Source organism: Convolutriloba macropyga, chromosome 3, assembly GCF_964194025.1.
Source record: "Convolutriloba macropyga chromosome 3, txConMacr16.3, whole genome shotgun sequence".
NCBI classification, from domain to species: Eukaryota; Metazoa; Xenacoelomorpha; order Acoela; family Convolutidae; genus Convolutriloba; species Convolutriloba macropyga.
This window is the reverse complement of record NC_134470.1, coordinates 35,924,413-35,938,822: the sequence shown is the minus strand read 5'-3', so window position 1 is coordinate 35,938,822 and position 14,410 is coordinate 35,924,413. Positions and strand designations below refer to the sequence as shown.

Sequence of the window (14,410 nt, the reverse complement as noted above, 5' to 3'; positions counted from 1 at the left end):
GTAAGACGTGTTTGCATTGCTGCATCAAAGTACAAAGAAGTATGCCTAAACGACAAGCTACTAGCCGGACCCGATCTACTACATGGATTGAGCGGAAAGATATTCAGACTTCGTGAGGGACCAATAGCCCTAACAGCGGATATCGAATCAATGTTTCTGCAAGTACAAGTTCCCGAACAGGACAGAAGTTGCTTGAGGTTTCTGTGGCGTCCAAGAACTAACGAACCTGTTCAAATATACGAATATCAGCGACACGTATTTGGAGCTAAGAGTTCTCCAACATGTGCAAATTACGCTCTCAAGTGAGCGGGACTGGACAATGAAGAAATGTATCCAATAGCAGCAAAGGCAATACAAAACAACTTCTACATGGACGATTTCATCAAATCAGTAGAAACACCTGAAGAAGCAATCGAAGTCTTTAATCAGTTACAACCTCTTCTCTCTCAACACGGATTCGAGCTGAAGAAGTGGATAAGCAACAACGATGAGGTTACCGAAGCAATCTCAGAGGACTTGAAGTCGATCAGCAACACAAAGCAAGTCGAGGTGGAACCCAACGCGGAGGGATCTTCAGTGCTTGGACTACAGTGGACTGTTACTGACGATAGTCTTCAAGTTTGTAGAGGTACAAACAAAGAAGTTGAAACTCCAATAACTCAGAGGAAGATTCTGTCACTTGTCTCTTCAGTATTTGACCCGATCGGATTGTTTGCTCCGTTCAGTGTTCACATGAGACGACTACTAAAAGGCATTTGGACTAAGAATGGACAACATTGGGACAAAGAAGTGGAGCCTGGTGAGGAAGCAGAATTTCTAAGGTGGAAAGAACAACTTCCAATTGTAGCTGAAACAAGCATTGCTAGAAGGTACTTCTATACAGCAAGGGACAAAATTGAACTTCATGAGTTTGCCGACGCATCTGAAGACACGATGTGCGCAGTGGCCTATCTACGTTCACAACCCAAAGAGTACTCAGCCGATTTAGCATTTGTAATTGGAAATTGCAGGGTGGCACCGATGAGGCATCTTCCAATACCCCGCTTGGAACTGCAAGCAGCGGTGATGGCTGTGAGGTTGAAGGAACAGATAGTCAAGGAACATGAGATGAAGATAAGCAGTTGCAGTTTTTGGTCAGACTCAACTACAGTATTACAGTGGATACACAGCTCCCATCGTAAGCAGCAAGTGTTTGTGGCCAATCGAGTTGCTGAGATACTGGATACAACTGATGTTTCACAGTGGAAACATGTGAGCGGTATCAACATCCCAGCTGACATTGGCACGAGAGCAATCAACATTGGAGAACTCAAGAGAAGTGAGTGGCTCACTGGGACGGCCTGGTTGAAGCGACCAGAAAGTGAATGGCCAGCGCAAGTGAACATAGTCTTCGCCTCAGATGAAGAGAATATACCCGCATCGGTCTTTACAACACAGACTTAAGAGAAGAAAGCTGTTATTCAGTGGGAACGATTCAGTAACTTCGACAGGCTAGTGAATGCAGTGGCATATGTGCGGCGAGCCATGAGCAAACACAAACCAGCAACACTTATAGTAAGCGTTGAGGAACGAGAAAAATCAAAAGCAACAATCTTCAAGCTACTACAGCAAGAACAGTTTAGTGAAGAGATGAAATCTCTTAGGGCTGAAAAGGAAATTCCAAAAAGCAGCAAAATCCTACAATTCTCACCCTTTCTAGATGGAGATGGGCTTATTCGAGCCAAAGGCAGAAAAGACAAAAGTCAATTGGACTTCGATGCAAAGCATCCAATATTGCTACATTGGAAACATCATGCAGTTGAATTATTCTTGCGAAACGAGCACAAGAACAATCAGCATGAAGGCACTGAGCATGTAAGAAATTTTGTTCAGCAGAAGATGTGGATCCTAGGCATACGAAATGCCTTGCGATCAATCAAGAACACGTGTGTAACCTGCAGAAAGGGCAGAGCACAAACGATAGCACCAGTAATGGCAGATCTACCCGAAGAACGGCTAGATGCTTCAACAGCCTTCACAAATGTTGGAGTGGACTACTTCGGCCCTTTCGTTGTGAAGATTGGGCGAAGGAACGAAAAGCGATGGTGTTACTGTTCACATGTCTAACTGTGAGAGCGGTGCATATAGAGGTTGTACCCAAGATAGACACAGACAGTTGTCTCAATGCAATTATGAGGTTTATTGCACGAAGAGGCAAACCAAGTAAAATGATCAGCGACAACGGGACAAACTTTGTTGGAGCTGGAAAAGAATTTGCAGAATATGTTGCAGCATGGAACAAAGAGAGGATCGAAGAACATTTGATTCAACAAGGGATCAGATGGAAGTTCAACCCACCCGCAGCACCTCACTTTGGAGGAGTATGGGAGCGGCTGGTCAGAAGCTGCAAGAAAGCAATGTATGCAGTGTTGGGGAACAGATCAGTCACCGAGGACGTTCTATCAACTACGATGAACGCAAGACCGTTGACTTCGGTCAGTTCAGATGCTAATGACTTAGAAGCATTGACCCCTAATCACTTCTTGCTTGGCAACAAAAACATTTGCCTACCCTATCTACCATGCGCAGAGGAATTTGTTGACCACAGAAAATTCTTTCGACAAACTCATGCATATGCAAATCTCATCTGGGACAGATTTCGTAAAGAAAACTTGCCAACTTTGAATAATCGGCAAAAGTGGAGATCTACGACGAACGAAAACCTTAAAGAAGGAGATCTCGTTTGGTTGATCGAAGATAGTGACAAGCGAGGATACTACAAACTGGGTCGAGTTGTGGAGATCATTGAAGGGTCTGACGGAGTGATTCGCTCAACGAAAGTTAGAACGAACGCCGGAGTTTACAAAAGACCTGTAGTGAAGCTCGCCCCTGTACTGCCAAACGAGAAACATGTTTTCACTAAGGAAAACAGGGCCGGCGATGTGAAGGCTGAGCTTAACTAAAGTTCCCATATTTGTTAAGCAAACAAATCCAGCTCTGAATGGGACATTTGTTACTCAAACTGTGGTATACGATATATTTAAAGCCAAACAATTACGTCAATCTTTCACCAAAAGCTATACGTGGATTTCCAATACAACAATTCTTGACGTCAGTTTTGCATGGAAGAAACGACGTTTTTAATGCCGTCATAGCCAACCAATCAACGATGCAGTTTTGACATGTAGAGCAGTATAAATAGAGCTTGAAAAACTACCAAAGAAGAGCGGAAACTCGATAATTTTGTGATATTAAAATTGACATAAAGTGCCTATTGAAGCACAATTCCTCGGGCAGTAAACAACTGGTTACTGTGTCCTGTATCAACAATATACTTGGGAAATAATTCAACTGTCGGCATCGTTGATTGGTTGGCTATGACGGCATTAAAAACGTCGTTTCTTCCATGCAAAACTGACGTCAAGAATGGATTTCCAATACAACAATTCTTGACGTCAGTTTTGCATGGAAGAAACGACGTTTTTAATGCCGTCATAGCCAACCAATCGACGATGCAGTTTTGACATGTAGAGCAGTATAAATAGAGCTTGAAAAACTACCAAAGAAGAGCGGAAACTCGATAATTTTGTGATATTAAAATTGACATAAAGTGCCTATTGAAGCACAATTCCTCGGGCAGTAAACAACTGGTTACTGTGTCCTGTATCAACAATATACTTGGGAAATAATTCAACTGTCGGCATCGTTGATTGGTTGGCTATGACGGCATTAAAAACGTCGTTTCTTCCATGCAAAACTGACGTCAAGAATGGATTTCCAATACAACAATTCTTGACGTCAGTTTTGCATGGAAGAAACGACGTTTTTAATGCCGTCATAGCCAACCAATCGACGATGCAGTTTTGACATGTAGAGCAGTATAAATAGAGCTTGAAAAACTACCAAAGAAGAGCGGAAACTCGATAATTTTGTGATATTAAAATTGACATAAAGTGCCTATTGAAGCACAATTCCTCGGGCAGTAAACAACTGGTTACTGTGTCCTGTATCAACAATATACTTGGGAAATAATTCAACTGTCGGCATCCCAAATTTTGATGTTGTCAAATCGTGAGTACAGAGAGTAAGACTCTACTTAAGTTTAAATTTAATTATTTTTGCAAAACAGGTCTTAGACATATATCTTTGTCTTCGATTTGTTCAGATATCGGAGTGAACTGGTATACATAAAAGAGATTGCGTATTTTGTGATCTGTAGTAAACCCAGTCCAGTTTGATATTGAAAAGAACTAAGATTAGCTGTTAGTTGTGACTGAACACAGACAGTTGTCTCAATGCAATTATGAGGTTTATTGCACGAAGAGGCAAACCAAGTAAAATGATCAGCGACAACGGGACAAACTTTGTTGGAGCTGGAAAAGAATTTGCAGAATATGTTGCAGCATGGAACAAAGAGAGGATGGAAGAACATTTGATTCAACAAGGGATCAGATGGAAGTTCAACCCACCCGCAGCACCTCACTTTGGAGGAGTATGGGAGCGGCTGGTCAGAAGCTGCAAGAAAGCAATGTATGCAGTGTTGGGGAACAGATCAGTCACCGAGGACGTTCTATCAACTACGATGAACGCAAGACCGTTGACTTCGGTCAGTTCAGATGCTAATGACTTAGAAGCATTGACCCCTAATCACTTCTTGCTTGGCAACAAAAACATTTGCCTACCCTATCTACCATGCGCAGAGGAATTTGTTGACCACAGAAAATTCTTTCGACAAACTCATGCATATGCAAATCTCATCTGGGACAGATTTCGTAAAGAAAACTTGCCAACTTTGAATAATCGGCAAAAGTGGAGATCTACGACGAACGAAAACCTTAAAGAAGGAGATCTCGTTTGGTTGATCGAAGATAGTGACAAGCGAGGATACTACAAACTGGGTCGAGTTGTGGAGATCATTGAAGGGTCTGACGGAGTGATTCGCTCAACGAAAGTTAGAACGAACGCCGGAGTTTACAAAAGACCTGTAGTGAAGCTCGCCCCTGTACTGCCAAACGAGAAACATGTTTTCACTAAGGAAAACAGGGCCGGCGATGTGAAGGCTGAGCTTAACTAAAGTTCCCATATTTGTTAAGCAAACAAATCCAGCTCTGAATGGGACATTTGTTACTCAAACTGTGGTATACGATATATTTAAAGCCAAACAATTACGTCAATCTTTCACCAAAAGCTATACGTGGATTTCCAATACAACAATTCTTGACGTCAGTTTTGCATGGAAGAAACGACGTTTTTAATGCCGTCATAGCCAACCAATCAACGATGCAGTTTTGACATGTAGAGCAGTATAAATAGAGCTTGAAAAACTACCAAAGAAGAGCGGAAACTCGATAATTTTGTGATATTAAAATTGACATAAAGTGCCTATTGAAGCACAATTCCTCGGGCAGTAAACAACTGGTTACTGTGTCCTGTATCAACAATATACTTGGGAAATAATTCAACTGTCGGCATCGTTGATTGGTTGGCTATGACGGCATTAAAAACGTCGTTTCTTCCATGCAAAACTGACGTCAAGAATGGATTTCCAATACAACAATTCTTGACGTCAGTTTTGCATGGAAGAAACGACGTTTTTAATGCCGTCATAGCCAACCAATCGACGATGCAGTTTTGACATGTAGAGCAGTATAAATAGAGCTTGAAAAACTACCAAAGAAGAGCGGAAACTCGATAATTTTGTGATATTAAAATTGACATAAAGTGCCTATTGAAGCACAATTCCTCGGGCAGTAAACAACTGGTTACTGTGTCCTGTATCAACAATATACTTGGGAAATAATTCAACTGTCGGCATCGTTGATTGGTTGGCTATGACGGCATTAAAAACGTCGTTTCTTCCATGCAAAACTGACGTCAAGAATGGATTTCCAATACAACAATTCTTGACGTCAGTTTTGCATGGAAGAAACGACGTTTTTAATGCCGTCATAGCCAACCAATCGACGATGCAGTTTTGACATGTAGAGCAGTATAAATAGAGCTTGAAAAACTACCAAAGAAGAGCGGAAACTCGATAATTTTGTGATATTAAAATTGACATAAAGTGCCTATTGAAGCACAATTCCTCGGGCAGTAAACAACTGGTTACTGTGTCCTGTATCAACAATATACTTGGGAAATAATTCAACTGTCGGCATCCCAAATTTTGATGTTGTCAAATCGTGAGTACAGAGAGTAAGACTCTACTTAAGTTTAAATTTAATTATTTTTGCAAAACAGGTCTTAGACATATATCTTTGTCTTCGATTTGTTCAGATATCGGAGTGAACTGGTATACATAAAAGAGATTGCGTATTTTGTGATCTGTAGTAAACCCAGTCCAGTTTGATATTGAAAAGAACTAAGATTAGCTGTTAGTTGTGAACTGAAATTGTAATGCAACGGTAAGAATATAGCGGATATACAGTTACAAAAGCGAATAGCAAAAACACAATATCCGGACAGATTTGTTGCCGCTGAAACGAACTGGGCGGTGTAAAGCTTTCCTCGTCATAAGTGGGAGAGCAGCCGTTACATTTCGTGCTATTTTCTTTTAAAAAGGCTAAATTTTGAAATCTTTGGAGTAGTATTATAACAATTTTAAGGCAAAATTTTTGGGAAATTTGAATAAAAATAGCGGAAATCGGTCTAATATTCACAAAAACTTAAACCACGATAACTCACTCTAGAAGATGAAATTAAAAAAAAACCTTTTTAATTCCATATTCTATGCCGGACGGGTTTTTTAATGATACCACTCACAACTCTCTACTATGTATATATCTATCGGTCAAAATTGACTGAACAAAAAAACCAGTTGAGTATATTGTTCCGACCCCTAAAGAGGGGTCGGAATAAAAAGAGATCTGAAATTTGGAATAATATATGGAGCCAAAGAATGAGACATTGAAGATCATTTCAGCACCTTAAAATAATTTAAATCTCAAAAAAATCCATATTCTTCTTCCATAGCTCATTGACATTATAGATGCACAAAAATGTTCATATTCTAAGGATAGAGTAGAACAAGGGAGGATTTTGGTTAAACTCATCAGCTTGGACTTTCGATTTATCTTTGTTGTTCATCGTGTACATCTCTAAATCTTTAGCTTGTAGTAGTTTGTTCTATAGTTTTTTAATAGATTCGAAGAGAAATACTAAGTGTTTTATGGAAAAGTAGAGTAGCAAGGAACCACAATTATTCAATCAAAGTTAAGGAGTGTTGTTCTTAGTTTGACACTTTTGTTTCATTTTCTGAACTTAATGAAAAACATCATATGATTAATTGTTGGCATAAGCATACTTTCATATCATAAAAATGGTCAGTACAACTTTTCTGAAGCTACCAATCCTGATCAGAGACGTTGAGAAATCACTTAGTTTTGTTAAATTTATGATGATTAAATTGAACAAAACCTATTTTGTTGCAATAATGGTTGAGTAAAAATGTTCTTAAAGGAAAGTGCCAATCCTCGGCCAGATACCAAAATTAGTAGTGCTTGGATCTATTTCTTTCTTTTGGTACGTCACTCAGAAATAAAATTTGATCGTACTCACCTCTCATTTGTGAGATTAAAAAAGGCATGACCTATTATACATTGTCTTTCATAATCAACGTTGTTTAGCTCAACACGCATTGGGTGAGTAGATTAATTATTGCTGATATCTGTCCACTCTTGTTGGGCGACAAACAACAAAAATAGTGGAGCAACCCTATTTTTGGGCAAAGTGCTCTTTTTGGCTTCACGCAAGTTTTATATTCAGTTCCTATAATCTGTCGAAGAATTATTATCAATGTCGCTGAGCCACACATCTAATAAATTGACACCATTTGAGCTAGCATGTTGAAGGCTACCAAAACACTCACAGGCTGGAAATTCTTATTGTCTGCAGCTCTGTTCTTTTCAAAACTTTCGGAATTGTTTCCGAGTCCGTAAAAAAGTTTTCAATACCAACAGTAAGAACTGAATACCCATATCCATTTTTGGTAGATTGCTCAAATCTTCAACTGCACATAAAACAAAAACAACACTTCTCGCCATATCCAAAATTACGGGTTAGAGACAATCAACAACCTTTTTCCGCAGTTTGACTGGTTTTGACCCAGGTTTGTGTCCGAGAATATTTTGTTAATATACAGAATTAAACTGATCCAACAATAGACATATTTGGTCTGTGCTTGTATGGCTCCGTTCAGATACGTGGCGATATGTCATAACTCAGTGTACTCTACAATCTACAATGCGAAGACAGTCATTCTGCACCTGGCCAGCACCTGGATAGCTGGAATTGTGATCACTGGACCAGTGTTCATTGGATTCAGAGATGTTGACCACAGATGGGACAGACGACAGCTGTTCTGTGCACGTTCAAATGTCACCGAAACAGGTGAGTTTGCGCAAAATGGGTCAATTTTGTTTTAAATTGTTCAATAGTCAGCTTGCTAGACTTCTAACTGTTGAGCTGTTTTCCAGTCTTTTACAAAAACAAATTCAATCTATGTCTTATTCTTGTTCTTGACTCACAAGTACCTTCTTCTTTAACCTGCTTATATGATTAAGTTGCTTGGGTTGTTGTACTGGGGGGGGGGGGGGGGGGGGGGGGCTAGGTCAAGGTCATAATTATTACCCTCTTACTATATTTGGTCTCTATCTTGGGGTGTTTCTTACTCGTACCTTGAATTTGATATATTCTGTCCAGGCTATGACTGGGTACAATGGTGGGAACTGGCTTTGCTAATCCCGACCTCTCTGGCAATCATGACCTTCACTTACACACGAATCTTCACTCGAGTGAGGCAAAGCAGCAAAAACCTACAGGTTGGAAACCCACTGCGCATTTCTTAAGTTTCAAAAACCAAACATTGTGACGCTTTCTTTTGTTTAAAACCAAAAATTCTAAATATTATTCGAGAATTTTTGTAATTTTTCATTTAAAGTTTTTTGTTCTGTCTTCTGGGCAAGGTCAGGCATACGTTTTGTCGTCATCTTTGCTTCCGTGACAAGATATTGAATGAAACTTAAGAAAAGTTTGTACTTTCTTGCTGAAATGGTTTATTTTTAAGTGAATTAAGTCAATTGAAAGCAGAAAAAATTATCAGTTGTCAATCAAAAGCTGATGTTATAAGTCTTTGAAGCATGCTCAAGCGGTCAAATAAAGACTTGATAGAAAAAATATGAAAAACTGCAGGCAGAGATCCGTTCTCACAAAAATGTAATCATATACATCCGTGTGAAACAATTTCATAAATTATTATGCCGCCGAAACAGTTTGTTTTCTTAAATCAGGACATCAAAAAACATGTACCCAAACAGACTTCAGAAAAAACTTTTGCTACGCGTTTCTGTATTTTTTAAACCTTTGAAATTATAAGTGTTTAAACTACATAAAGAAAGTTTTCTCACTTACTCCAAAAGAGGAACTCTTACCTCGACAGTATTAGTTTTTCTCTTTCAGGTCGAATCGATTAAAAGTTAATTTGTAAAAAGTAAATATTGATATAAGGCATTAAAAGAACCAATACTCGCATTTAGTTGATAAAACTAAAACCAAACAATTTGAAAAGATTTGTTGCCAAATCAAAGCAGCGTTGGCAAATTTTTATTTTGCGGCACCAGGATTGTATAATCTGTTAGCTATTCTAGAAAATCGGTTTCTTTAAGAACCAACAAGATTTTCAATTTCTCTGTATAAAACATGAAATAAAACTTTATTTGGTATTTACTGTTCCAACCCTTCTTGAGGGGGAAGGAACTATATACTCAAATGGGTTTTTTTTGTTCAGTCAATTTTGGCCGATCGATATATTCGTCATAGAGAGTTGAGACTGCTATCATTAGAAAGCTTGTCCAGCATAGAATATGCAAATAGAAAGATTTTTTTAATTTTCATATTTTACAGGGAGTTATCGAGGTTTAAATTTTGAGAATATAGAGTGAATTCCGGAGAGATTTTATTCACATTTTCCGGAAATTTTGACTAAAACTTTGCCAATTTTGCTAAAATTTGTTATTTTTTCAGAAAACGTTTTTGAGTTTTAATTGTAAAGACAACAAAATATGGTAAGTTGTTTTTATTAATATTTTTTGTCAAAAAAGCTGGCTAAATATTTCAAAATTAAGACTTTTTCATCAAAAACAGCACGAGATAAGTTTCTTTAGTCCAGTTTGATTAAATTTACAAGAAGTACTGAACCAAACATCACTAACATAATTTTTGTAGACTCAAATTAGGGGACTTTTCTACTTCAAATTCCGTTGAGAGTGCTCTGTAATTAAAACTTGGCCGTTTTTTGATAAATTTATTCGTTGTTTATCAAGAACGCAGCATCTATTTTTGATTTTTTAACTGACAAAATATCAAAATCTATAACATTCAAATAATTAAGTGTTCTTTTTGAACAAACAACATTAGCAGGGCTAGTTATGGACCAATCTTGAACTGGTATAATCCCAAAAAAATCGAATTGTAATCAGTCGATATTTTTTATAATAAAATCGATTTTTTCTACATTAGTTGAATAAAAGAACATTTCAAACTAAAGCTCACAAATGACAGGTTGAAATGGCTTCCGAATTAGCTCCACATTTTTGTCTCTAGTTGATTACTTGAGAGCTTATGGTCCTGTTGACTTCTGTGCTTCTTCTTTCAATTGAAATCAGATTTAATCTTTTTTGCGGTTTTACGCCTTAAGTTATGGTTTTCTGGCTTTGATACTACTAGAACTCACATTTTTTTAAAAAAATTTTGAGGTATTTGCCAATTTTTCAGGTTTTCTAGTTCTGCCACATTATCACGTTATTGAAAGTTCACATATCACATTACTGGCTTTCCAAATAGGGCACAATTGATAATCTTAAAATCCTTGAAGATATAGATTATGATTGTAAAGTTTTCGACACTACTTTCTCGAAGAAATTATTTGAATTTTTTAATTTTTTTCGATTACTGTCGGTTTTACTTTGTCTTTTATTCGTATGAAATTTGCTGCTAATTGACCCGGTTTCATTGGCTTTTCATGGAAGAATAGATTAGCCGATATTCTGATATTAGTAGATAGCTGAAGGCTTTCATGACTCTAAAATCAATTGAGTCCTAAGTTTAAAAAAACACTTTTTAACTTCGCAATTCTGTTCCTTTTATTGTTTGTTTGTTATCCAGACTCGTTAATTAAAGGGTAAATATAACATTACTGTTGCAAAAAATGTTTTCAAAAGGTATCGGTGTCACACAATCTAACGTTTTTAAAGAATTCTTTGACTTTACTGGCTTCGACACGGAAAATAAATTAACTTAATTTTTGATTTTTGTCATGTTTGACGTTCTTTTTGAAGACGTAAGACATATTCTGGATAATTGCAATTCTCAAGGGCTTCCTTTGGAGGAACATACGAACCTATATAGTTTTTTCGTTCTGTAATAAACGGCGTTCATTTCTTTAAAAGCGTTACCTAACAAAGTTTTACATAATTTTATATTTTTTCATTTTTATCTACTTGTTACATAGCTTCATTTAAGCGAGGTCACATAATACATTATCGGTATTTGCAGAAAGTGCAATCGAACATATTTTGATGGTCATAGTATGGCTTTACGTTTTCGAAAGCGTTTTCTGCCAAGTTTTAATTGATATTTTGTTTGTTGTCTACTTGTTGTTCTCTTTGTAACCGCATGAAAAGTTGAGTACCGGCAGTTCTTAATCCCTTCTGTAGAACAATTGGTAATTGTTACTCTATGTGATATTTTCGTTGATTTATAATGATTTTCTTTGCTTTGAAATTAATTGTTTTTTTAAAAAAAGCAAATTTTTCAACTTTACTGTTTTTGTTCTTTATTGTCTAATTGTTACCAAGCCTTTTAATTGACTACTCCCTTTTCTTTGCTGTTGTATTACAAGTTATTTTGGCTAATATCAGCTTTATCTTACGCTATTTTGACTTTTTTTATTAATTTTTTTTTTTTAAAACGAACATAAAATTAATTTTTGTTGTTGTTGTTTGATTTTGCTGTTCGTCTTGACTCGCTTTCTTAATATTTGCACATATCATCAATCTAATGCACCATTTTCACTCCACCACTTAGTTATTTGCTTTGGAGGCTATCTTTTCGCTCGTACACCATTTTTTTTAAAAGTACTTGAATTTCTGGGTTTTTCTATGTTCCTCATTTGGTAGACAATCAAGCCAAAATTGCGGATGAGCGGGGTCGGAACCTTATATGCGTTTGCACATTACCGAGTCGCTTTGTTGATACATCATTTGATTGAAAAGAGGCGGAAATGCTAATGAAGTCAATAATAAGCAGACTGAATTTTGCATGTAATAAGAATTGATTAACCGTCGCCATTTGACATGAGTTTATAAATTTGATTTTTTAAAATTTGAAAAACAAATGTAAACTTGACAAAAGGACATGAGCTAATGGATTAACTGACTGTCTCCCGCATAATTGTAAATATCACATTTTTGCTTATTTCCGCGTCCTCGATTACTAATCTGTCTCCCACCAGCCACCCCAAAAACGTCACTTTTGTTGCTAATTGTAATTTACTTAGGTAAGTAAGTATTTTAATTCGCCGAGTTTAAGGATAGGTTAGTGCACTTCAGTTGTCGGAGAAAAAATAAATATAGCTATTTGTATGAAAGATGAGGGCAAAAAATGAAAACAAATGTAGCTCTGTTACTTGTTTGTTCGTATTATATGCTAAGAATTTAGCACATATCCGTTAAGTTCAAATGCTCAAAGCACCAGTTTAATTGAACGTTAGTATAATTTTCAACTAAGTAGTATATCTGCATGCATGAAAGGTATGCTCGAAAAAAGTACCAAACAGAAGAGACTCGATTCTTGGGAACTCCAAAAGACAAAAAATAAGGCTTTAAATTGGTCAATACAATGCAGATAGATATATGTCTGTTCTGAATTATCGAGTTTTTGGCTAAAAGGAATTTGGGGAAACAATAAGGTAGACAACAGTCAATAAATAATGGTAAAAAAAATAACACAATCTTGTGCCTTTTGTGAAAATATTCACCAATGGCTTTTTAGGTCGGACCAAAACTTAGAATTAAAAAATAGTCACATCGATACAAGCACATGAGATGTTTGTTTAAAAATTAACGCCTTTTTAAACACAGTCAGTTTTGAAAAGTTCGTGTGTTTGTGTATTTGGTATGTGTGTATGAGCGGTGTAGCTGTCTCTGTGTATTGAGGGATAACTAAGTCCAATTTGTCCATTGTTTTGTGATGCGTTTGGAGTTGCACGTTTCCACCATGTGGGATGCTTGCGTTTCGGATGAGCTTGTGTTTGTTATGAGTGTTACTTGTATGTGATCTGTCATTTTGTTCGGTGTCTTTCGTATTCTGCTTGTTTGCATTTTTTTGCGTAAGTGTTTTGCGTATGTGGAGGTTTGTGTTGTGTGTTTTTTGGAGTTTTTTTGCGTGTGTAAGTGCTTGTGTTTAGTGTGTCTTTTGTACGCTGCGTTCATAAGTTGTTTGTTTCTCTGTGTGCGTGTGCGTGCGTGTTGTGTGTGTGTGTGTGTTGTGTGTGTGTGTGTTGTGTGTGTGTGTTTGTGTGTGTTTTGTCTATATATATATAAATATATATATATATATATATATATATATATAAATATATACATATATATATATATATATATGTATATATATATATATATATATATATATATATATATGTATGTATGTATGTATATATATATATATATATATATATATATATATATATATATATATATATGTATATAGTTGTTGAAGCGGAGTATTGGAGATAAACAAACGCGTTCAAGAGCCTATTAGAAATTTAGAATAGCATGCCAAGGAAAATTTAAAGCTAACTCCACCAAAACGTTCTGGATTTGTTTACTATTGTCAACATTTGATCAAAGTCATTATTAAAAGCAGGTAATATCATGCATTAAGTCAAAATTAAACAATAGTTAGAGCCCAAACACAAACAACAGTGGCTTCAAATTTGAAGAATGCAGCCGAAATAGAGTATGAGATAAAAAATTTCGTACATCAATTTCAATGAGTTTAGTGCAATTGAGGCCAATTCATAGGGCACCGGTCATCAAATGAGGTAACCCAAACCCTGAAATTTGGGAATTATGAAAAGTTTTGACATAGCTATATCCAAACAATCAACGGTTTATAGTTGACATTCAAAATCAGGACACTGACAATAGAAAAAGAGCTTGAAAGGCTAAAATGATCAGTTAAACCGGTTTGATTTTGTATTCATAAATTGCCAAACATGAATTAAAAAAATAGTCACATCGATACAAGCACATGAGATGTTTGTTTAAAAATTAACGCCTTTTTAAACACAGTCAGTTTTGAAAAGTTCGTGTGTTTGTGTATTTGGTATGTGTGTATGAGCGGTGTAGCTGTCTCTGTGTATTGAGGGATAACT

General features: G+C 36.6%; 1 protein-coding gene across 1 annotated transcript in view; it reads left to right on the top strand.

The window, feature by feature from the left end:
• The window catches only part of LOC142336622 (alpha-1A adrenergic receptor-like), a 32,703-nt gene extending 23,878 nt beyond the window's left edge, over positions 1 to 8,825 (top strand). Inside the window, exons 4-5 of the mRNA XM_075385532.1 lie at positions 8,177 to 8,367; positions 8,680 to 8,825. Of these exons, the coding sequence (XP_075241647.1) occupies positions 8,177 to 8,367; positions 8,680 to 8,825 (337 nt within the window). The remainder of the gene's footprint in view (positions 1 to 8,176; positions 8,368 to 8,679) is intronic.
• The last annotated feature ends 5,585 nt before the right edge of the window (positions 8,826 to 14,410 follow it).